We start from the raw sequence: 22,383 nt of genomic DNA, 5'->3' as shown, positions 1-22,383 counted from the left end.
CATGGAAAGACCCTGAACCACAAAAGGTTGTGACTCCTTCAGCGAGCCTGAGCCATAAAGGTGAGTTTACTAATGCACTGACTGCAGTCACCTTCAGTCTTATCAACATAGCAGAATCCCTAAGGCAGGCTAGGCCACGTCCATTAGTCCCCTCCCCTCCATCCCCTCCCTCTTTACCGTTTCAAGTGCCTCCATATAAAGCATTTAAACACCTCGACAGCTTTCCTTTCAGCCGGGGCGATTACTTTCCGACAGGTGGGGTAATAAGCTGTTTGACGGGGGCAGGAGGGAGTTTGACCCCTAGAAGGGTTAGCCTCGGCTTGCCTGGGGCCCCATCTGGGCCCCCGCACTTCATTTTAAAGAGCCGGTCCCTGCTTCTCCTCTCTCCTCTGCTTCCCTCTCCCCTCTCTCTCTTTCCTCTCTTCTCTCGATGAAATAAAGCTCCTTTAAGTGAGTCTGGGAGGAGACTCCCCACGGGACGCCCCCCCCACCTCCCATCCCCCCGGTGAAGACATCCGTGGCATTGCCGGGGAGGGACAGGAGCACGGCAACCTTATTAATGAATGCGGCCCATTACCCGTCAGCCTGGCTCCTCGGTGACTCCCAGAAGCCCCTGCAGTACGTGACTTCAAATGGCAGGATATTGACACGGAGTGAGCAAAGCGGCCGGGAGAGAGTGTGTGTGCTTTTTTCTATGTCTATGTGTGTTGGAGAGCGAGTGTGCCTGTGTGTGTGCTTGTGTACTGTATGTGTACTGTGTGTGTGTGTGTGTTTGTGTGTATGTGTGTGTGTCTGGACCCCAAAGGAATGTAGCTCCTTGGATATAATGTAGGGCTCGTAACAGCTATTAGAGGGGAAAATAACCCCCCTGGGGAGTACCCCCCCTCCATCTCCACCACCCTACCCCTTGCACATCCCAGCTTTGTCTGACACACACTGCATTCTACCTTTTCCTTAAACATGCCAGTAGTTTTCTCACTGAGGGCTTTTTCAAGGACGGTGCTAAACGACTTCAGTGGCCGTGGCAGCCATGCAGGCTGGAGGGAAATAGAAAGAAAAGAAAGAAAGAATGAAAGAGATAAAAAAAGAAAAAAAGGGGGAAAAAAAGGAAAATGATACCTTTACCTCTGTGGATATTGAACTCCACGGAGTGGAAGATAGATAATGTTCTGTATATCAGTGGAGAAAGGGGGGAGGGAGAGAGTGATAGAGGGAGAGAAAATAAGAACTCCATCATTCAATTTCACCTCTTCGATTTCGATTCTTGAAGGCCAATGTGTGCAACCATTCACACAGTGAAATACAGCAAATACACCTCAGCTCCTAGCCTCAGCCCACCAATGTCACCTAAATCAATCATGTCAATTCATAACAGATTGACTGACCCCAACCACTAAACCCCTTACCACCAATCTCCTTGCTACCCCATCTTCCTTCTTCCTAACCCCCAATCTCACACTCACTTACCCCGCATCTCCCCCTATCTTATCCTCAATCTCCCCCTCTCTTACCCACAGTCTCCCTTACCCCCCATGGTTCTTCTTCCCGACCACCCGCTGGGCTACATACACCACGCTGCTATACTGCAGGTCCCAGTTACCAGCAGAGCCCAGGTAAAACCCTTAGCAGTCAATTCTCCACTAAATAAAGTTTTGCTCTGATCAATAATGAGCATCCGTCTCTCTCCCGAATAAAGCCTGTGACTGAGAAGGCTCTTCTTCCTCCTCTCTCTGCTCCATCGATTGGCTCTCTGCCACCGTTAACCCTCCAACCGCCTTCTTTCATCAGATTACATCATATTGCTGGAACACCCTCGGGGGGTGAGAGGGAACAGAGGGAGGGAGGGAGAATGCCCGGCAGGGGTCCTGTGTACCTATGAAAACCCATGCAAATGTCTTAAAGAATTTAACAGAGAAGGAGGAGAGGAAGAGAGATAGAGAGAGGGAGGAGAGAGACAGGGAAAGTGCATGCAGGCTGGGGAGTTGATTTATTAACTAATCATTCTTTATGTAGTTTCCAATTCCTATGGTTTCCATCAATAGCACCGGTCTGGGCTCCAGTGTAGCAAGGCAACAGAGGTGTGTGTACCTGTTACATCAGCCCTGCAGAGGAAAAAGCCAAACAGATCAGCTGCCATTTTAAACCTCTCGTTTACTCTAGGTCGTGTTCCCCTGCTCAGACATCAACCAATGGTTGCATGCCACATTATCGACTGTGTCATCGACTGACAGATTGCTATAACTTATGATGAGGTTAGCTGATACTTAAAATTCCTATCTAGGAGTTGTAAGATCTGGCATGCGTCAGTCCCTAATCTACAAACGAGGCAAAACTATAGCAGGACTAAAAACTCATTATTTCTGGTTCTGGAATGTCTACTACAACCCAGAGCTGTGACTTTATAGAGTGTTCAGAAAGCTGATGGAATGAACAATAATTACTCTCTAAGCTTGGGTCTCGGGGGACCCCTCAAACTGGGGGAAAGTCGAGGAGACATTATATTATACAAGCGTGATGCCAGGCAACAGAGAGCACAGTCCCGGCCAGGTGAAAAACATCAGATTCTCATTAGGCCTCAAAGAGACATAATTGAAATGGTAAACATTTGTTGACACGTTTTATGCGCACCAATTCACAACAATGATTGAATAATTTGCTAAAGAACAATTTAGGGAGTTGTCAGGTAATTTTGATTTGTGACATTTCAACTGACATTGAAAGACAGAAAAATGCCAAAACAATCTATTTTATTTTGAATCCTAACTTGAGATGCATGTATGCAATGGAAACTTTCTTCAAACTCATATATTCATATCAAAAAGAACTGAAAGCGATTCCAGCACTAACTCCCCTTACTTCTGCTACCTGATTCCATCCAAGACCCTGCACAATTGTTTTTATTGTCATACAGCTCACAGTCCTAGCAGCGGCTATCCCCCCATGACAAAGCAGTAGTTGCTACTCCCCACATCTAAGCAGTAGTGGCTAACCCTCCATGATTAAGTTGTAGTGGCTATCCCCAATGTTTAAACAGTAGTGGAAATCCCCCGATGTCAAACAGTACTGGCTATCCCCCCATGTCTAAACAGTACTGGCTATCCCCCCATGTCTAAACAGTACTGGCTATCCCCCATGTCTAAACAGTACTGGCTATCCCCCCATGTCTAAACAGTACTGGCTATCCCCCCATGTCTAAACAGTACTGGCTATCCCCCCATGTCTAAACAGTAGTGGCTATCCCCAATGTTTAAACCCATGTCTAAACAGTACTGGCTATCCCCCCATGTCTAAACAGTACTGGCTATCCCCCATGTCTAAACAGTACTGGCTATCCCCCATGTCTAAACAGTAGTGGCTATCCCCCCATGTCTAAACAGTAGTGGCTATCCCCCCATGTCTAAACAGTAGTGGCTATCCCCCCATGTCTAAACAGTACTGGCTATCCCCCCATGTCTAAACAGTACTGGCTATCCCCCCATGTCTAAACAGTACTGGCTATCCCCCCATGTCTAAACAGTAGTGGCTATCCCCCCATGTCTAAACAGTAGTGGCTATCCCCCATGTCTAAACAGTAGTGGCTATCCCCCCATGTCTAAACAGTACTGGCTATCCCCCCATGTCTAAACAGTACTGGCTATCCCCCCATGTCTAAACAGTAGTGGCTATCCCCCCATGTCTAAACAGTAGTGGCTATCCCCCCATGTCTAAACAGTAGTGGCTATCCCCCCATGTCTAAACAGTAGTGGCTATCCCCCCATGTCTAAACAGTACTGGCTATCCCCCCATGTCTAAACAGTAGTGGCTATCCCCCCATGTCTAAACAGTACTGGCTATCCCCCCATGTCTAAACAGTAGTGGCTATCCCCCCATGTCTAAACAGTAGTGGCTATCCCCCCATGTCTAAACAGTAGTGGCTATCCCCCCATGTCTAAACAGTAGTGGCTATCCCCCCATGTCTAAACAGTAGTGGCTATCCCCCATGTCTAAACAGTAGTGGCTATCCCCCATGTCTAAACAGTAGTGGCTATCCCCCATGTCTAAACAGTAGTGGCTTTCCCCCATGTCTAAACAGTAGTGGCTATCCCCCATGTCTAAACAGTAGTGGCTTTCCCCCATGTCTAAACAGTAGTGGCTTTCCCCCATGTCTAAACAGTAGTGGCTATCCCCCCAGGTCTAAACAGTAGTGGCTATCCCCCAGGTCTAAACAGTAGTGGCTTTCCCCCATGTCTAAACAGTAGTGGCTTTCCCCCATGTCTAAACAGTAGTGGCTTTCCCCCATGTCTAAACAGTAGTGGCTATTCCCCCATGTCTAAACAGTAGTGGCTATCCCCCCATGTCTAAACAGTAGTGGCTATCCCCCCATGTCTAAACAGTAGTGGCTATCCCCCCATGTCTAAACAGTAGTGGCTATCCCCCCATGTCTAAACAGTAGTGGCTATCCCCCCATGTCTAAACAGTAGTGGCTATCCCCCCATGTCTAAACAGTAGTGGCTTTCCCCCATGTCTAAACAGTAGTGGCTATCCCCCCATGTCTAAACAGTAGTGGCTTTCCCCCCATGTCTAAACAGTAGTGGCTTTCCCCCATGTCTAAACAGTAGTGGCTTTCCCCCCATGTCTAAACAGTAGTGGCTTTCCCCCCATGTCTAAACAGTAGTGGCTTTCCCCCCATGTCTAAACAGTAGTGGCTATGCCCCCCAGGTCTAAACAGTAGTGGCTATCCCCCCAGGTCTAAACAGTAGTGGCTTTGACTACCATGTCTAAACAGTAGTGGCTTTCTCCCCATGTCTAAACAGTAGTGGCTTTCCCCCCATGTCTAAACAGTAGTGGCTATCCACCCATGTCTAAACAGTAGTGGTTATCCCCCCCATGTCTAAACAGTAGTGGCTTTCCCCCCATGTCTAAACAGTAGTGGCTATCCCCACATGTCTAAACAGTAGTGGCTATCCCCCCCATGTCTAAACAGTATTGGCTATCCCCCAGGTCTAAACAGTAGTGGCTATCCCCCCATGTCTAAACAGTAGTGGCTTTCCCCCCATGTCTAAACAGTAGTGGTTATCCCCCCCATGTCTAAACAGTAGTGGCTTTCCCCCCATGTCTAAACACTAGTGGCTTTGACTACCATGTCTAAACAGTAGTGGCTATGCCCCCCATGTCTAAACAGTAGTGGCTATCCCCCCAGGTCTAAACAGTAGTGGCTTTGACTATGATGTCTAAACAGTAGTGGTTATCCCCCCAGGTCAAAACAGTAGTGGCTATCCCCCCAGGTCTAAACAGTACTGGCTATGCCCACCATGTCTAAACAGTAGTGGCTATGCCCCCCATATCTACTGAGTGGGTGCTGAAACTACCTCTCAGCTCGTAGCGGACATAAGTCTGCTGACATACAGTAGCTGGATCTGGAGCACAGGGAGCAAGCGGAGCGACAAACCACAGAGATCCAGCCACAGCACACTGCTCGTCATCAGTCAGAAGTTTAATTTATGCATAAGAGCAGAGCACGCTGCTGCTCAGATACGCTGAGAAAAGAACTCACAGGCTCAGAACAGATCACAGGTTAAATTGGAACATTGGGCTGCTTTAAGAGACACATATGGGTCATGCTGTATCCGAACTACTAACACAAAGCACTGGACAAATGCTATTTCATTCCACAAAGTTCTAAATAGCCATTTTTATATGGTGTTTTCACCAGATACTGTAAAAAGACTGATCATACCTAACCTGTATATGTGAAGTTCACCCCTATGACCAGACCGAGAAGGCCCATGCAGTCCTAGTGCTACATTCCCTGAGCAGTGATCGCGGGTTTAATTGAACCCAGGCCAGTATTGACTCAGTCCCCCTTTGCTTGCATTGATCTCCATTCCATAATGTTGGCACGACCACTAGGGGTGCAATCTCTTCCTGTTTGGGTTATGAAGAATACAATCAAATAAATAAATACAACTAATAAAACTAGCAGCTGTCACTTTCCATAGTCAACACTTATTGACTGTATAAGTATATACTGTATTCTATTCTACTGTATTTTAGTCAATGCCACTCTGACATTGCTCAATCTAACATTTATATTTTTCTTAATTCCATTTTTAGATTTGTGTGTATTATTGTGAATTGTTTTTAGATGCTACTGCACTGTTGGAGCTCGGAGCGCAAGCATTTTTGCTACACCCGCAATGACATCTGATAAATATGTGTATGCGACCAATAAAATTTGATTTGATTTATTTGGGCATAGGGAGGGCTGACCTTGTCGTTGTTTGGCCACCACCGCTATGGTCTCCTTGGTAACCAACCGCCTTGTTTGAAGTGTGGTGTCTGGGGACACGTGGACATTCAGTACAGCTCTGGGGCTAGGGTGGAGTGGGGAGACTTTGGTGTGTGTCTTATTGTGTCTAGCCTCTGGCATGTGGTTGTGTGGATAATAGCCATGTAATAAATGAGTAATAGCTGGGATAGTCTGGGTGGATAGAAAAAGAGCCATCTATTTATCACACCATGATCCATTTCACCTGTCTTGTGCTTGTCTCCACCCCCCACCAGATGTCTCACATTTTTCTCCATTATCCCCTGTGTATTTATACCTGCGTTTTCTGTTTGTCTGTTAGGCAGTTCGTCTTGTCTCGTCAAGTCATCCCAGCGTCTTTTACGTGTGTTACCTTCTCTCTAGTTCTGTTTTCTAGTCTTCCAGGTTCTGACCTTTATGCCTACCCTGACCCTGAGCCTGCCTGCCGTTCTGTCCCTTGATGACTCTGCCTTGGATTACAAACCTCTGCATGCCCTCAATCCAGTAGACTCAGACCAGCTCTTCCTGCAAGGAGCCACCATTGGAAGACACGAGGAGCTACTTCAGAACCTTTTGGAGGGACTCCATACCTTGGAAGAACTCCGTGGCCATACAGTTGAAGTGACCCCAAGCATACTTCCAAAGTTGTGGCAAAATGGCTTAAGGACAACAAAGTCAAGGTATTGGAGTGGCCATCACAAAGACCTGACCTCAATCCCATAGAACATTTTTGGTCAGAACTGAAAAAACGTATGCGAGCAAGGAGCAAGGAGGCCAAGGAGGAATGGGCCATAAATCACCCAAAGTATTGTTGAAAGCATGTGGAAGGCTACTTGAAACGTTTGACCCAAGTTAAACAATTTCAAGGCAATGCTACCAAATACTAATTGAGTGTATGTAAACTTCTGACCCACTGGGAATGTGATGAAAGAAAGAAAAGCTGAAATAAATCACTCTACTATTCTGACATTTCACATTCTTAAAATAAAGTGGTGATCCTAACTGACCTTAGACAAGGAAGTGTTACTAGGATTAAATGTCAGGAATTGTGAAAAACTGAGTTTAAATGTATTTGGCTAAGGTGTATGTAAACTTACGACTTCAACTGTATGTTCAACTCATTACTAGAGCAAGCCACAATGGAAACCTCCTGGATCCTGGAACCAGCCGTGAGTTTCTCTTCCAGTTCTCGCTCATCTTTGATCCACAGCCCTCTTCATTTCCTTTGGATTGGTCAAAAATAGAGTATCTTAGAACACTGATATCTGGAAGGCTGCTCGATTGGGCTACAGGGATGTGGGATCAACAATCCACTGTTTGCCTTAGTCTGGAGATTTCATGGAGGTGGTAAGGAAGGTGTTTTATTCCCATGTGTCTGGGAGAGAGGCGGCTGAGAAGCTACTTCATCAAGACTCCCGCAGTGTGGCAGACTACGCGGTTGACTTTCGTACGCTGGCCGCCGAGAGAGCCTGGAACCCGGAGTCCTTGTTCAATACCTAACCTTCATGGATTATTGGAGGAAATCAAAAAGGAATTCACAGCCTGGGAGTTACCCAGGGACCACAACTCCCTCATAGCCTTGACTATAAGGATCGATGGGCGCCTCCGGGAACGCAGGAGGGAGAGAAGGTCTGTTCTCAGCCACACTCGCTTGTCCACGGTTTCACCCTCGCCTCCAAAGAACCCCGGAAGCCCCCGACGCCTGCATTCCCAAGAAAGCCCGAGACCCCTCGGGGATCATCTGGGACTAGCGGCTCATCTCCTCCTGAACCCATGCAACAGGGCAGGGCTCGATCGTCTCCCAATGAACATTTACGCAGGCTGAGCGCCAAAAGTTGCCTGTAGTGTGGTACAACAGGACATTATTTATCCACCTGTCCAGTAAAAGATCAGGCTCATCATTAGGTACGGAAAGCTGGTGGGCCATACAGGGAGTCTCCAAACTCCCATTACTCACACTCCACTCCACGCTATCCTGCTGTGGGCTGACTGGTCAGAATCTCTCCCGGTGCTCATTGACTCTGGGGCTGACGAGAGCTTCATGGACGCTAAACTGGTATCTGAGCTGGGTATCTCTACTCAACTCCTCTCTATTCCCGTGGACGCCAGTGCTTTGGACTGATGCTCCGTTGACAGGGTCACTCACAGTACGGTTCCCGTTAACCAGCGAGTGTTAGGTAATCACAATGATTCCATACAGTTTCTACTAATTCGATCTCCTCATACACCTGTGGCTTTGGGATTTTCATGGCTCCAGAGGGAAAAAACCCTGATTGACTGGGCTACTCCTTCTATCCTGGATTGGATCCCATTCTGCAATGCACATTACCTTAACTTCTTCGAGATAGGGGGCGCTCTTTTAATTTTGGGATAAAAAACGTTCCCGTTTTAAACAAGATATTTTGTCACGAAAAGATGCTCGACTATGCATGTAATTGACAGCTTTGGAAAGAAAAAACTCTGACGTTTCCAAAACTGCAAAGATATTATCTGTGAGTGCCCCAGAACTAATGCTACAGGCGAAACCAAGATGAAATTTCATACAGGAAATGGTCCAGATTTTGAATGCCCTGTGTTCCAATGTCTCCTTATATGGCTGTGAATGCGCCAGGAATGAGCCTGCACTTTCTGTCGTTTCCCCAAGGTGTCTGCAGCATTGTGACGTATTTGTAGGCATATCATTGGAAGATTGACCATAAGAGACTACATTTACCAGGTGTCCGCCCGGTGTCCTCCGTCGAAATTATTGCGTAATCTCCAGGTCCATGCGCATTCCATTTTCTTCAGAGGAGAAACCAAACTGCCACGAATGATTTATCATCGATAGATATGTGAAAAGCACCTTGAGGATTGATTCCAAACAACGTTTGCCATGTTTCTGTCGATATTATGGAGTTAATTTGGAAAAAAGTTTGCGTTGTAATGACTTAATTTTCGGGGGTTTTCTTACCCAAACGTTGTTCCACTGTCTCCTTCTGGGATACGTCATCGCTGCAGGGAACATTCAGATGGATCCTGACAGATGAGAGCGGTGGTGAATTGGCCCCAACCCACATCCAGAGTGCAGCTGCAACGTTTCCTGGGATTTGCTCATTTCCACTGCAGCTTTATTCAACTCCACAACACCCTGGCCTCCCCCCTCTTCACTCACCTCTCCCAAATTTCTGTTAATGTGGTCCCCTGCTGCTGACTGGGTGTTTCTGGATCTGAAGCACCGTTTCAGCACTTCCACCATCCTGATCCATCTGGACCCATCCCGTCAGTTCGTGATGGAGGTTGACGCCTCGGACATTGGAGTGGTGGCCGTCTTGTCCCAGCGTTCTGCCAAGACCAAAAGCTGCATCCCAACGCTTTCTTCTACCATCATCTCGATTCTGCTGAGAGGACCTATGATGTGGGAAATCGGGAACTTCTGGCGGTCAAGATTGTGCTGGCTGAGTGTAGGCACTGGCTTGAAGGGGCGGAACATCCATTCTTAGTGTGGACCGACCATAAGAATTTGGAATATCTCTTCACTGCCAAGTGCTTCAACTCAACGCACGCTCATTGGGCTCTTTAAAAAAATCTAATGTATTTCACCTTTATTGAACCAGGTAGGCCAGTTGAGAACAAGTTCTCATTTACAACTGCGACCTGGCAAGATAAAGCAAAGCAGTGCAACAACAACACATGGAATAAACAAACGTATAGTCAATAACACAATAGAAAAAAATATATATAGTGTGTGCAAATGGTGTGAGGAGGTAAGGCAATAAATAGGCCATAATAATTACAATTTAGCAAATTAACATTGGAGTGATAGATGTGCAGATGATGATGTGCAAGTAGAAATACTGGTGTTCGAATGAGCAAAAAAGTAAATAAAAACAATTTGGGGATGAGGTAGGTAGATAGGATGGGCTATTTACAGACTGGCTGTGTAAAGCTGCAGCTATTAGCAGCTTAGCTTAGCTGCTCAGATAGCTGATGTTTAAAGTTAGTGAGGGACATATAAGTCTCCAACGATTTTTGCAATTCGTTCCAGTCATTGGCAGCAGAGAACTGGAAGGAAAGGTATTGGATAGAAAACACTCTGAAGTTTCTAAAACTGTTGATGTCTGTGAGTATAACAGAACTCATATAGCAGGCAAAAACCTGAGAAATTCCACTTCCTGTTTCTTTTCTGGAGGTGGCAGATTTTCAACCATGGTCTCATTGAAATTACAGCGAAATATGGATGAGTTTTCACTTCCTACGCCTTCCACTAGATTTCAGCAGTCAATAGAACTTTGTCTGATGACTCTAATGTGAAGGGGGGGTCGATTGACACAGGAAATAGTCACCACAGCATATCGCGGGGACTATTCGATGCTAGTGCAGTCCGCCACATGAAGTTTTTGTGCTGGTCGAGGGCAATCAGGTCCTGGAGTGAACCAAGTGCAAAATATGTTCTTAGTTCTACATTCCAGTCCTGGAATGGGCCCATTGCTCCAAACTCACCTGTCATCCCGGCTCCCATCGGACATTGGCTTTCATCAGCCAACGTTTTTGGTGGCCCACCATGGTTCCAGACATCTCCTCATTCGCCGCTGCCTGCACTGTGTGCGCACAGAACAAAACTCTGCGGCAAGCTCCAGCTGTCCTCCTTCAACCACTCCCTGTTCATCATTGCCCTTGGTCACATATATCCCTGGACTTTGTCAACGGTCTCCCTCCGTCAGATGGCAACACCACCATCCTTACTGTGGTGGATAGGTTTTCCAAAACTGCACATTTCATTCCCCTTCCAAAGTTACCCTCAGCCAAGAAGACGGCCCAACTTGTGGTGCAGCAAGTCTTCCGGATCCATGGACTTCCAGTCAACATGGTTTCTGATCGGGGTCCTGAGTTCTCGTCAAGGTTCTGGAAAGCATTCTGCACCCTCAATGGTTCATCGGCCAGCCTGTGCTCCACGGCCAATCGGAGCGAGCCAATCAGGACCACCACCTGGAGCCAGCAACTTGTGTGGGTGGAGTAGACCCGCAACTCCCTTCCCTGCTCGGCCACTGGACTCTCAATCTTCGAGTGTTCCTTGGGTTACCAGCTCCCCTTTTCCCTGTGCAAGAGGTCAGCATACCCCGCTGTCGGCTTACCTGGAAGAGAGCTTGGTCCGCTCTTCTTTAGACCTCCTCCATGTATCGGCGTGAAATATTCTGAGTACCGAACCATCCACCTCCTGTGTCTGCATCTGGGTCATATCCTGAGTCATGATACTTTTTGAGGTGCAACGGGAGAAGACAGATCCCTTATTGGAGGGCTAGTGTGCTTTGTTCCACCAAATGATAATCATTACCCTGTCTATGTAGACAAGTGAATGGTGCTAGAAACCCACTATGCAGTGAGTGACTGAGGTAGCAAAACAACTGCACAAACACTGGGTTATTATAGAGCCTCATTAAGTGAAGCGACTACAGAGCAGCAAAGAGGGAAGGAGAGAGAGAACAGAGAGAGAGGGAGGGATGGAAAGAGGGAGGGGAGATAGAAATAGGAAGGGAAGGGAGATGGGGAGAAAGAGAAAGGGATATGGAGAGAAAGCAAGAGAGAGAAATGGTGAGAGAGATATATACACGAATTGAGAGAAGGCAGAGGGAGAGGGAGGGAGATGGGGAGAAAGTAAGAGAGAGAGAGAGAGATGGTGAGAGAGATACATACAGGAATTGAGAGAGAGAGAGATCAGATGGAGAGGGAGGGAGATGGGGAGAATGAGACAGTGAAAAGAGAGAGATAAAGAAAGCAGTGAGCGAGAGAAAGAGAAAAATCTGAGCTGATTTCTGAGGTGATAGCTACAAACACAGATGCCTTTCCACACTTAAAACGTAGACTATGACTAAAGAACCCAATTAAGGATCTTTCTTAGGGGAGCCATCTTGGGAGGGAGATGGTGGGGATGAGTCTTGGTGGGACGTGAGCCCTAGGCTACACACACTAATTAGACTGAGGCAGGGGGTGGAAGGGGGGTAGAGGATGTGAGATCCAAGCCTGTCACTGGGAGGGAGATGGGGTCCATGGAGCTCCACAGTCCCAGAAACAAAACAAAATTACTCTCACATTTAACTGCTTCCCTGACGCACAAGAGTTTGCATGGTGTAGCGATGATGCTCAACACAGCACAGCAAACTCACTCATACAATACCCCTCTCTCTGTTCTCTGTCTCTCTCTCCTTTCCTCTCGCTGCTCTAGCTACTTCAGTGACAGAGTGAATTTTAGGAGTAAATGTGAGGCTACTGTTAGATTTGAGTTGAAACTGTGACGCCGACAAAGAACAAATACACTCTCACATTTACCCACTTGTTTGGAGAGAGTCAGTCAGAATATTCACTTTTAATAGCCACACAATTGGTGTCATGTAACATTTGTACAAAATTGAAATGTCTAATAATTATTGTACATGTTTGAAAGCGTATCTGTGAAGAACTGTTTCATCTGACGCTGTGAGGACCAGCTAGCCTCAACAGGGTTTTGTAAAACACGTTTAGAATCAATCATTTGCAGAGTGAATCTCTTTAAACCTGGAATATATTTCTCATGCGGCGTTAATGACAAGCTTCATCAAAGTGTCAGAAAGTGATAGAAATACAAATGTGTGTGTGTTAGGGAACAGATCCGATGATGAATTCCAGCACTGAGCATCCCTCCCTCTGTTTGGTTTTAACTTTTCCCTGTAGTACAGCGAGCGGAGGAAGAAGAGAAAGAGAATGCCTCAAAGGCTTCTGGGAGTTTTTGTCATGTTTCCCTCCAGACACTGTGTTCGCATGTACACATCAGATCCATCCTTGGAGGAAGAAACAGAGACACATACTCTACATACACACACACACGCACAAACATACACACGTACACATACACAAACACACACACATACACACTGCAGTGAGAAAATCATCCTAGGATCATTAGGTTTGTCATGCTGTCTAATTCTGATCCACCTATAGTAGGAAAGTAGAATGCCGAGACTGTGTTACGTCGTCGCCATTCATCTCACAATGTTCACATCCCCTTTTATAGGGCTGACGACTGTTTGTACAGCGTGTTTGTACATCATTATGGATACATTTAAATATTAATTATAGCGCATCACAAACAAACAGTTGTGCCCCTTTATTCACTTTTATTTTGATGCTCAACTTTTTGAAATAGTGACAGCATTGTGAGCACCTGGGGTGATGAATAGAAGACCGGCTTGTCATTTAAAAAGGTAAAAACAGAAGTTCAAACGCATGTGAAGCTGTCACACTTGGCAAATGAAGATAGTGTATTCTCAAAAAGTGAAATGTAGATCAGCCTCAGAGTGGAAAGTGTTAGGGACATGATGCACTCAAGGTAGGGGCATATTCCAAATGGGCACATTCTAAAATCAATCTTCATGGGAATTATAGTCCCGATGTATCGTGTCAGAATAATGCTTTGCCTCGTTTCAGTTTCTCAACGGCGGCGAGAACACAGATAAACATCACTCTCCAAAAAACACTGACAAACTTAACACTAAATAATATAATGTAATATTGTTTAAATAATATTTTGTGTGATGACCGCCTATATTTGGCTCTCGCAGACTTAAAATTGTTATCCGATCAACAGTAGAATGGGCTATGCTATTACATATGCTAATGCAATAATATCATTAGTAATACAGCAAACCATGGTGATTATTTCGGCTCTATTTCCAAGATATAATCTTTTCTCCCAATGTTTAAGTATTTTCCCCAGACATTATGGATGTCACGACATGCTTCGCTGTTTACACTAACACGGCGACACGCCAGCTAATACATTTCCTTCAGTTAAAAGCTTGGCAATAATGGCTATCACACACAGAGGAAAAGGAGGATTTAATTTGTGAGAAGAAGTACAACATGATACAGACGTGTTCTTGTGACTACTAGCACTCATTACAGAGCTGGCTCTTTGGACCGAGCATCGGCGTCTTTGAAGGAATCATTTTAAAAGACACTCCAATTAAGGTGTGTCCTGCGGGTATCTAAGAAAAGAGGGAGAAGGAGAAGTCCAAGTGTACAAATTGACTACCCACTCATTCCCCTCCTCTCCTCTCCTCTCATCTGTCAATTGGAGCAGGACATACATGACTTCCAAGGAATGATAATGAAAGTGTAGTATAAAAAGAGCCCCAGCCAAGAGGAACGAGGGGGAATTTCATCCCAGAAAAAATGTACAAATGTAAGTGGAACTGCAAAATGAACTTCCACTTATAGAAAGATTTAAGCTGTGGCTAATTCACTGCCACCTCCATCAGTTAATATATCTGCCTCATTAACCCAGTGGAATAGTAGAACATTGTCAGTGACTCAGTGCCTTATGTAATAAGGAAGAGACACATCCACTGAATCTAATACTGAGGAAAGGGGAGAACAAAAAAAATATCAGTATGGCCAATCCTGAGTATCCACAAACCCCTGGCTTGTCCAAACCAGGGTAAGGGCATGGGAGGAAGGAAGAGTACAGTAGATTGGAGGAGAGACTAGAAGAGGATGTGTCTCCTACCCCTATGGGTGCATGGGTGGTGGATGGTAGGGGGTAGTGGACGAGAGAGAGAGAAAATGAGAGAGAGAGAGAATGAAAGAGAGAAAGAATGAGAGAGAGCGAGAATGAGAGAGAAAGAAAGAGAGTGAGAGAGAGAGCGAGTGAGAGAGAGCAGGGAGACCATACCGGAGACCACACCACAGCTAGCCCTGATAGCACCAACACTGAACCATTGGCCCTCCCCATCAGTACCTCATGCAATATGTCCACTCCATATTTTAATGGGATGGGGGAAGGGGAAAGGTGGTGTGTGGAGGTTGGGGACGGATCACAGGAGGATTCAGGAAACAATGATGGTCTAGGGGAGAGCAGAGTCTCTTCTGGACTGTGGATTCTGGGTCACCGAGGCCCAGGAGTCAGTCAATCTGTCCGGTCCGAGGGGGTGGCCGGGCGGGGGGTCCTGGGAGGGCTGATTAGACGGATGCTCTCCCATCATCCATCTCGACAGGCCGGCAAAAATTGTCTACTCCTCGCAGGGTAGAGTTCACAGGGGGAGGCAGTGTAGGAGAAGGGGGGAGGCGGTGGGGGAGAGGGGAGTGGCCCTGCATAACTGCCACAGCCTTTGGTCTGTTTCAGGGAATCTCAGCAGCAAATTAATAAAATATCGTTGCTGCTTCCCTTTACCTGCCTACCATGGCAGACAACTCTCCCTCTCCTCTCCTCTCTCCCCCTGCCTGCTTCCCCTATTCTCTCTCCCCCATGCCTGCAGTAACCCCCTGACCTCTCTGACTACAGTGAGAGATGAGGAGTCGAGGTAGCCAGAGTGTCTGGGTGTAGGAGGAGAGAGAAACTCAAAACTCCAGGTAGACCAAGCAGAGAGAGAAGCAACATCTATCTATCTCCTCATTGCTGGAGGACAGCTTCACTACAAAGAGATTGACAAATATCTTCACCATGTTAAGGGAGACATTTGTGAGTAGTGATATAAAAACCAACATCCCAAAACAAACAGCTCGTATACGGTACATAAACTTTGACTAGCATTATGCCGCATTATGGATCCAGTAGAAAAGAGATATCTACAGTTGAAGTCAGAAGTCTACATACACTTAGGTTCGAGTCATTAAAACTCGTTTTTCAACCACTCCACACATTTCTTGTTAACAAACTATAGTTTTGGCAAGTCGGTTAGGACATCTACTTTGTGCATGACACAAGTCATTTCTCCAACAATTGTTTACAGAGATTATTTCACTTATAATTCACTGTATCACAATTCCAGTGGGTCAGAAGTTTACACACACTAAGTTGACTGTGCCTATAAACAGCTTTCAAATGGCTTTAGAAGCTTCTGATAGGCTAATTGACATTATTTGAGTCAATTGGAGGTGTACCTGTGGATGTATTTCAAGGGCTACCTTCAAACTCAGTACCTCTTTGCTTGACATCATGGGAAAACCAAAAGAAATCAGCCAAGACCTCAGAAAAACAATTGAAGACCTCCATAAGTCTGGTTCCCCCTTGGAAGCAATTTCAAAATGCCTGAAGATACCACATTCATCTATACAAACAATAGTACGTATAAACACAATGGGACAACGCAGCCGTCATACCGCTCAGGAAGGAGATGCGGTCTGTCTCCTAGAGATGAACGAACTTTGGTGCGAAAGTACAAGTCAATCCCAGAACAACAGCAAAGGACCTTGTGAAGATGCTGGAGGAAGCTGGTACAAAATGATCCCAAACATACTTCCAAAGTTGTGGCAAAATGGCTTAACTTCTTATGGCTGGGGGCAGTATTGAGTAGCTTGGATGAATAAGGTGCCCAGAGTAAACTGCCTGCTCCTCAGTCCCAGTTGCTAATATATGCATATTATTAGTACATTTGGATAGAAAACACTCTGAAGTTTCAAAAATGTTTGAATGATGTCTGTGAGTATAACAGAACTCATATGGCAGGCAAAAACCTGAGAAATAATCCAAACAGGAAGTGGGAAATCTGAGGTTGGTCGATTTTAAACTCAGTCCCTTTTTAATTTTTTAAAAATTTTACCTTTATTTAACCAGGCAATTCAGTTAAGAACACATTCTTATTTTCAATGACGGCCTGGGAACAGTGGGTTAACTGCCTGTTCAGGGGCCCTATCGAATACACAGTGGGATATTGGTCAAGTTGCACTTCCTAAGGTTTCCACTAGATGTCAACCGTCTTTAGAAACTTGTTTGAGGCTTCTACTGTGAAGTGGAGCCGGATGAGAGCTGAATGAGTCAGGTGTCTGGCAGAGTGCCACAGGCTGGTCACGCATTTCACATGAGAGGTAGCTGCGTTCCTTTGCTTTTCTGAAGACAAAGGAATTCTCCGGTTGGAACCTTATTGATGATTTATGTTAAAAACATCCTAAAGATTGATTCCATACATTGTTTGACATGTTTCTAAAGGACTGTAAACAGAACTTTTTGACATTTCGTCTGCAACTAGTGAACGCGCTTCGTGAGTTTTGATTTGTTTTCCAAACGCGCTAACAAAAGTAGCTATTTGGAAAGAATTATGGACATTATCGAACAAATCAAACATTTATTGTGGAACTAGGATTCCTGGGAGTGCATTCTGATGAAGATCAGGTAAGTGAATATTTATAATGTTATTTCTGATTTCTGTTGACTCCAACATGGCGGATATATGTAAATGTTTTCTGAGCGCCATTCTCAGATTATTGCACGGTTTGCTTTTTCTGTAAAGCTTTTTTGAAATCTGACACAGCAGTTGCATTAAGGAGAAGTATATCTATAATGCCATGTACAACACTTGTATTTTCATCAACATTTATGATGAGTATTTCTGTAAATTGATGTGGCTATGCAAAATCACTGGATGTTTTTGGAACTACTGAACATAAAGAGTCAATGTATACTCAATACTCATTTTTTTTTATATAAATATGAACTTTCTCAAACAAAACATACATGTATTGTGTAACATTAAGTCCTATGAGTGTCATCTGATGAAGATCATCAAAGGTTAGTAATTCATTTTATCTCTATTTGTGCTTTTTGTGACTCCTCTCTCTTTGGCTGTAAAATGGCTGTGTTTTTCTGTGGCTTGGTGGTGACCTAACATAATCGTTTGTGGTGCTTTCGCTGTAAAACCTTTTTGAAATCAGACACGGTGGCTGGATTAATGAGAATGTTATCTTTTAAATGGTGTAAAATACTTGTATGCTTGAGGAATTTAAATTGAGATTTTTGTTGTTTTTCAATTTGGCGCCCTGCACTTTCACTGGCTGTGGTCATATCGATCCCGTTAACGGGATTTCAGCCCTAAGAGTTAAATGTATTTAGCTGAGGTGTATGTAAACTTCCGACTTCAACTGTATATTCTAGAAACATTGTCCACGCTGTACAACACATTGTAGGTCTATAAAGAAAAAAGTACTTTTCTTTGAAAACACGTGTCTTCATTATTAAAAATAAGGAACTCCAGCCGGAGTCAGTTGATGGTCTTGGTGTTAATAAACTGCTTGTGTATCTTATATAATGTGAATGTATGTAATGCTGTGTTCTGAATGCATATGTGTGTGTGTGTGTGTGTGTGTGTGTGTGTGTGTGTGTGTGTGTGTGTGTGTGTGTGTGTGTGTGTGTGTGTGTGTGTGTGTGTGTGTGTGTGTGTGTGTGCGCGTGTGTGTGTGCGCACACGTGTGTGTGTATGTGCGTGTGCACCCACTTGGGGTTGCTTCAAGAGCATGCCATGGCACAGGTTGAATTTGATGATGATCTTATCCCCTATGCTCAATACATGCTCTCCTTTTCACAACCCTCTGCTCCACAACAAAGTGCCATAGATCTTTCATGTTTGCTCTCCATCTCTTCACAAAGGGTGTAAAACAATATAAGCATGAAACAACACCTCCGGGAGCTGGATCCCAAAACATGTCAGAGTAAAAAGTAGGAAAAACATCCCCAGGTTATTTGAGATTGTTTACAGGTACTTGTAACAACCCTGGCTATAGCGAAAACACTCGAAACACTCGTTCCAATGAGAGATGAAGTGGGATAAATCAGATGCTGTTTGCCATGTTGTGTAGAGACATAGAGAACACACACAAGATGTGTTAGTTAAACACAATACTTTTTAGTTACTAATAACCTTGTCCTCCATGAGGAACCTGTATGTTGGTGGGTGGTGCATCAACACTTATTTTATTCATGCTGGTCTGTTCTGTAGACTCAACTGACCGGTAGATAATATACCATGGATATGTGTTTACTGGCTGAATCTCAATATGAACTGTCTGATCAATGCTAACCCTTCCATCTGCTGGCTCGATGCTAATACTGAGCTAACGCCACCAATCTGTGTAAGTGGTGTTTGGGGTTAGAGGTCAGTAGTATGATGTTCGGTACACTCTTAGAAAAGAAGGTGCGATCTAGATCCGAAAAGGATTCTTTGGCTGTCCCCATAGGATAACCCTTTGAGTAACCCCTTTTGGTTTCAGGTAGAACTCTGTTGGGTTCCATTTAGAACCCTATCTACATGGAACCCAAAAGAGTTCTCCCTGGAATCAAACCGTCTTTTATCGGGAACCAAAAAAAGGTTATCCTATTAGGACAGCCGCAGAACCCTTTTGGAACCCTTTTACCAAATATGAACGAGCTGCTTAAAAACAACAAGTTGACAACTGATATTATTTAATTTTGTTTAAGTACTCTGAGGATAGTGGGAAGAGATGGCTTGCAAATGGATTATCTCTACAACGTTGAAAGTTTCAAAGAGTCCAAATTCTAACTTTGTTGAAGGGCAGATTTGGCATCCCTACAGTTCCAGATCATATTTAGCTATGAGTGCCTCCTCTGTGATTACGAGGCAGGGAGTTGCTGGCATATTATTGATTGAACTGTGTTTTGTCTCTGCACAGTATAGTTAATACTCCCCCAAAAGCACATTCTCCTAATCCTTCTAATTCTAGATATGTAAGGTCTAATAAGCAAATCAAATCATTCTATATCTGTTGATCACAAATTAGTTTGGAAACCAACTGGGGTAATTCTGTCTGAGTCTCCCAGTCTCAACCGGAACAGAGAGGAGGCAAAGTGGAATGTGTGTATGTGTGTGTGTGCTCCTGCTTGCATGAGTGTGTGAGTGTGTGTGTGAGTGAGTGTGTGAGTGTGTGAGTGAGTGTGTGAGTGAGTGAGTGAGTGAGTGAGTGAGTGAGTGAGTGAGTGAGTGAGTGAGTGAGTGAGTGAGTGAGTGAGTGAGTGAGTGAGTGAGTGAGTGAGTGAGTGAGTGTGCGTGTGCTTGGTGTTGGTGACCACTACCAGGGCTAAGTTTGGGTTTACCTGTAGCTCGGTCTGGAAGAAGAACTTCTGTGGGCACGGGGAGCAGTCGTATATCTTATCCTCCTGGCCATGGGCTGAGAAGATGTGTTGCTGGAGCTTGCTGGCCTGGACAAATACTATAGACAGAGTGAGGGAGAGAGAGAGAGGGAGAGAGGGGGAGAGAGAGGGACAGAGAGAGGGACAGAGAGAGAGGGAGAGAGGGAAAGAGAGAGGGAAAGAGAGAGGGAGAGAGGGAGAAGGAGAAGAGGGAGGAGAGAGAGAGAGAGGGAGAGAGGGGGAGAGAGAGGGAGAGAGAGGGACAGAGAGAGGGACAGAGAGAGAGAGAGAGAGGGAAAGAGGGAGAAGGAGAGAGGGAGAGGGAGAGAGAGAGGGAGAGAGAGAGAGGGAGAGAGGGAGAGAGAGAGGGACAGAGAGAGAGGGAGAGAAAGAGGAAAAACAAAAATTAGTTTCTTTTTTGAAATCATAGTAAAATATTTAAAATGTTGCTAACAAAACAAATACAGCTATCAGGAAATAACGGCAAATGCAAAATAAACCACAATTAAATAGTCTAACTGAAACAGAAACAAAAAAGAGAAACAAATGATTGTAAAGCCAATGTATATATGCGTCGACAATGGCTAGGAAAACGCACTAAATCCGGGCCCCTGAATATGTTGTACGGACAATAAAGGACATTATGATGTCAGTAATTAAGAACAAAACAAGTGAACTTTGATAGGCTTTGATTGACCCGGCTGTACTGCTACATTACAGTGAGCTAGGACATAATGTTATGAGAATAATGATGATCTTTATTTAGAAATACTGTGGGGACAACAAACTAGAAAATAAACAACCACAGAAGAAATTGGCATTGCTTCGTGCAAAACATGGCCTCCATTACTCTACATCGCTAATGATATTGACAATATAAATATTCATGCAGATGCACTATTTATTTATGCAGACTAAGACTACAGTCACTATGATATAAACACATACAGGCATACAACTTGCCTAGCACTTAAAATATATAAATATATACTATGCATTTGTGCTTTAATTAAGCCATAGATAGTCCACGTTGCTACAGTAGACTAGGGAGATGGGTGTATGCGTGTGTTCTTGTCTGTGTAATTTGTGTGTGTGTGTTTGTGAGTGTGTGAGTGTGTGTGCGTGTGTCTCTTCTGTGTTCTCAGAGGGGCACTTCAAACATGGCGTTTGTTATCCCAGACCCCTGTGCTTTAAGGAAGTATGTACAGACTGCTTCCGAAAAGTTACCATGTGGGGCCAGGCTTCATTTGAATTTCTTAACGGCTCAAAATAACTTTTCTCTTAATGCATGCACCGCCTGGGCTGAGGGGCTGAGGCCCGCAGGGAGGTGAATGAAAAGCAGCCGCTAAAGGTGAGGTGTCTATTTGAGAGCACTTTGGGGTCGCTTCAGCCCATTTGCCCCTGATGGGAGCTACACTGCAGCGCACGGGCGCATGGCGGAGCTCGCAACATCAACATGTCCCAATTTGAGTGCACCAGGGAGAGCTGATATTAATTATTGAGCTGTATATGCCTGAGGCTCACTTAGCTCCGGCAAACAGACACCAGGATGGCCGCCACCTACGGTCCTTAAATATATATTTTTAAATAAACGTTTATATATCTCCAGCTCGCGCTTTACATCCACAGTGACAGACACTGCCTGGCTACTAATATCTCAGTGACAGCTGTCTGTGATACACGACTAAACTAAACACCGTGTTGAACACTGATATGAACAAAGTCACACTAATGAACCAACAAACAATGCTACAGCTATGGTTATGGGTTATGGCACACTTTTAAAAACACAAGGACAAACAGACAGAGATAGAGACAGCTTGCTGGATGTTCTATTCACAAAAGCCTTGTTTTATCCCAAGGTTAACTACAACATGAGAATATCCAACGCTTTAACGATACAACTACTTTGTTCTAAGAGGGTCCAATGATTGTGGCTTTGATTGTGTTTTTGCCATATTTTTTAGAACTGAAAATAGGCTTGCAGACAATAGCTGTTTTTTAAAGTCATGGTGGTGTCTGTCTGTCTGCATAGAAACAGGTCAAACCAACAACAGTGAGTTATCATGTTTGGACTGGGAGGCAGAGAAATCCCTACGACAAAAAAAAGCTTCAAGACTGGGAGGCATCACTACAGACCCAGGTTTGATCCCGGGCTATATCACAACCGGCAGTGATCGGGAGTCCCATAGGCCGGCGCACAATTGGCCCAGCGTCATCCGGGTTAGGG

At 44.9% G+C, this 22,383-nt stretch overlaps 1 protein-coding gene across 9 annotated transcripts in view; it reads right to left on the bottom strand.

Annotated features, from left to right (window-relative positions):
- The window catches only part of LOC118402020 (zinc finger protein 521-like), a 172,175-nt gene that overhangs the window by 4,795 nt on the left and 144,997 nt on the right, over positions 1–22,383 (bottom strand). For 6 of the 9 annotated variants that reach the window (XM_035799833.2, XM_035799834.2, XM_035799825.2 and 3 more), the window contains 2 exons: positions 20,118–20,233; positions 12,629–13,105 (listed from right to left, as the gene is read on the bottom strand). In XM_035799833.2, coding sequence (XP_035655726.1) covers positions 13,067–13,105; positions 20,118–20,233 — 155 coding nt within the window. In that variant the 3' untranslated portion in view covers positions 12,629–13,066. Of the gene's footprint in view, positions 1–12,628; positions 13,106–20,117; positions 20,234–22,383 lie in introns of those variants that run through there. The other 3 variants (XM_035799827.2, XM_035799829.2, XM_035799828.2) reach the window with 2 other exon arrangements.

Source organism: Oncorhynchus keta, chromosome 23 (genome assembly GCF_023373465.1).
Source record: "Oncorhynchus keta strain PuntledgeMale-10-30-2019 chromosome 23, Oket_V2, whole genome shotgun sequence".
Taxonomy (NCBI): Eukaryota; Metazoa; Chordata; class Actinopteri; order Salmoniformes; family Salmonidae; genus Oncorhynchus; species Oncorhynchus keta.
The sequence above is the reverse complement of the archived record's forward strand: the minus strand, read 5'-3'. Positions and strand labels throughout refer to the sequence as shown.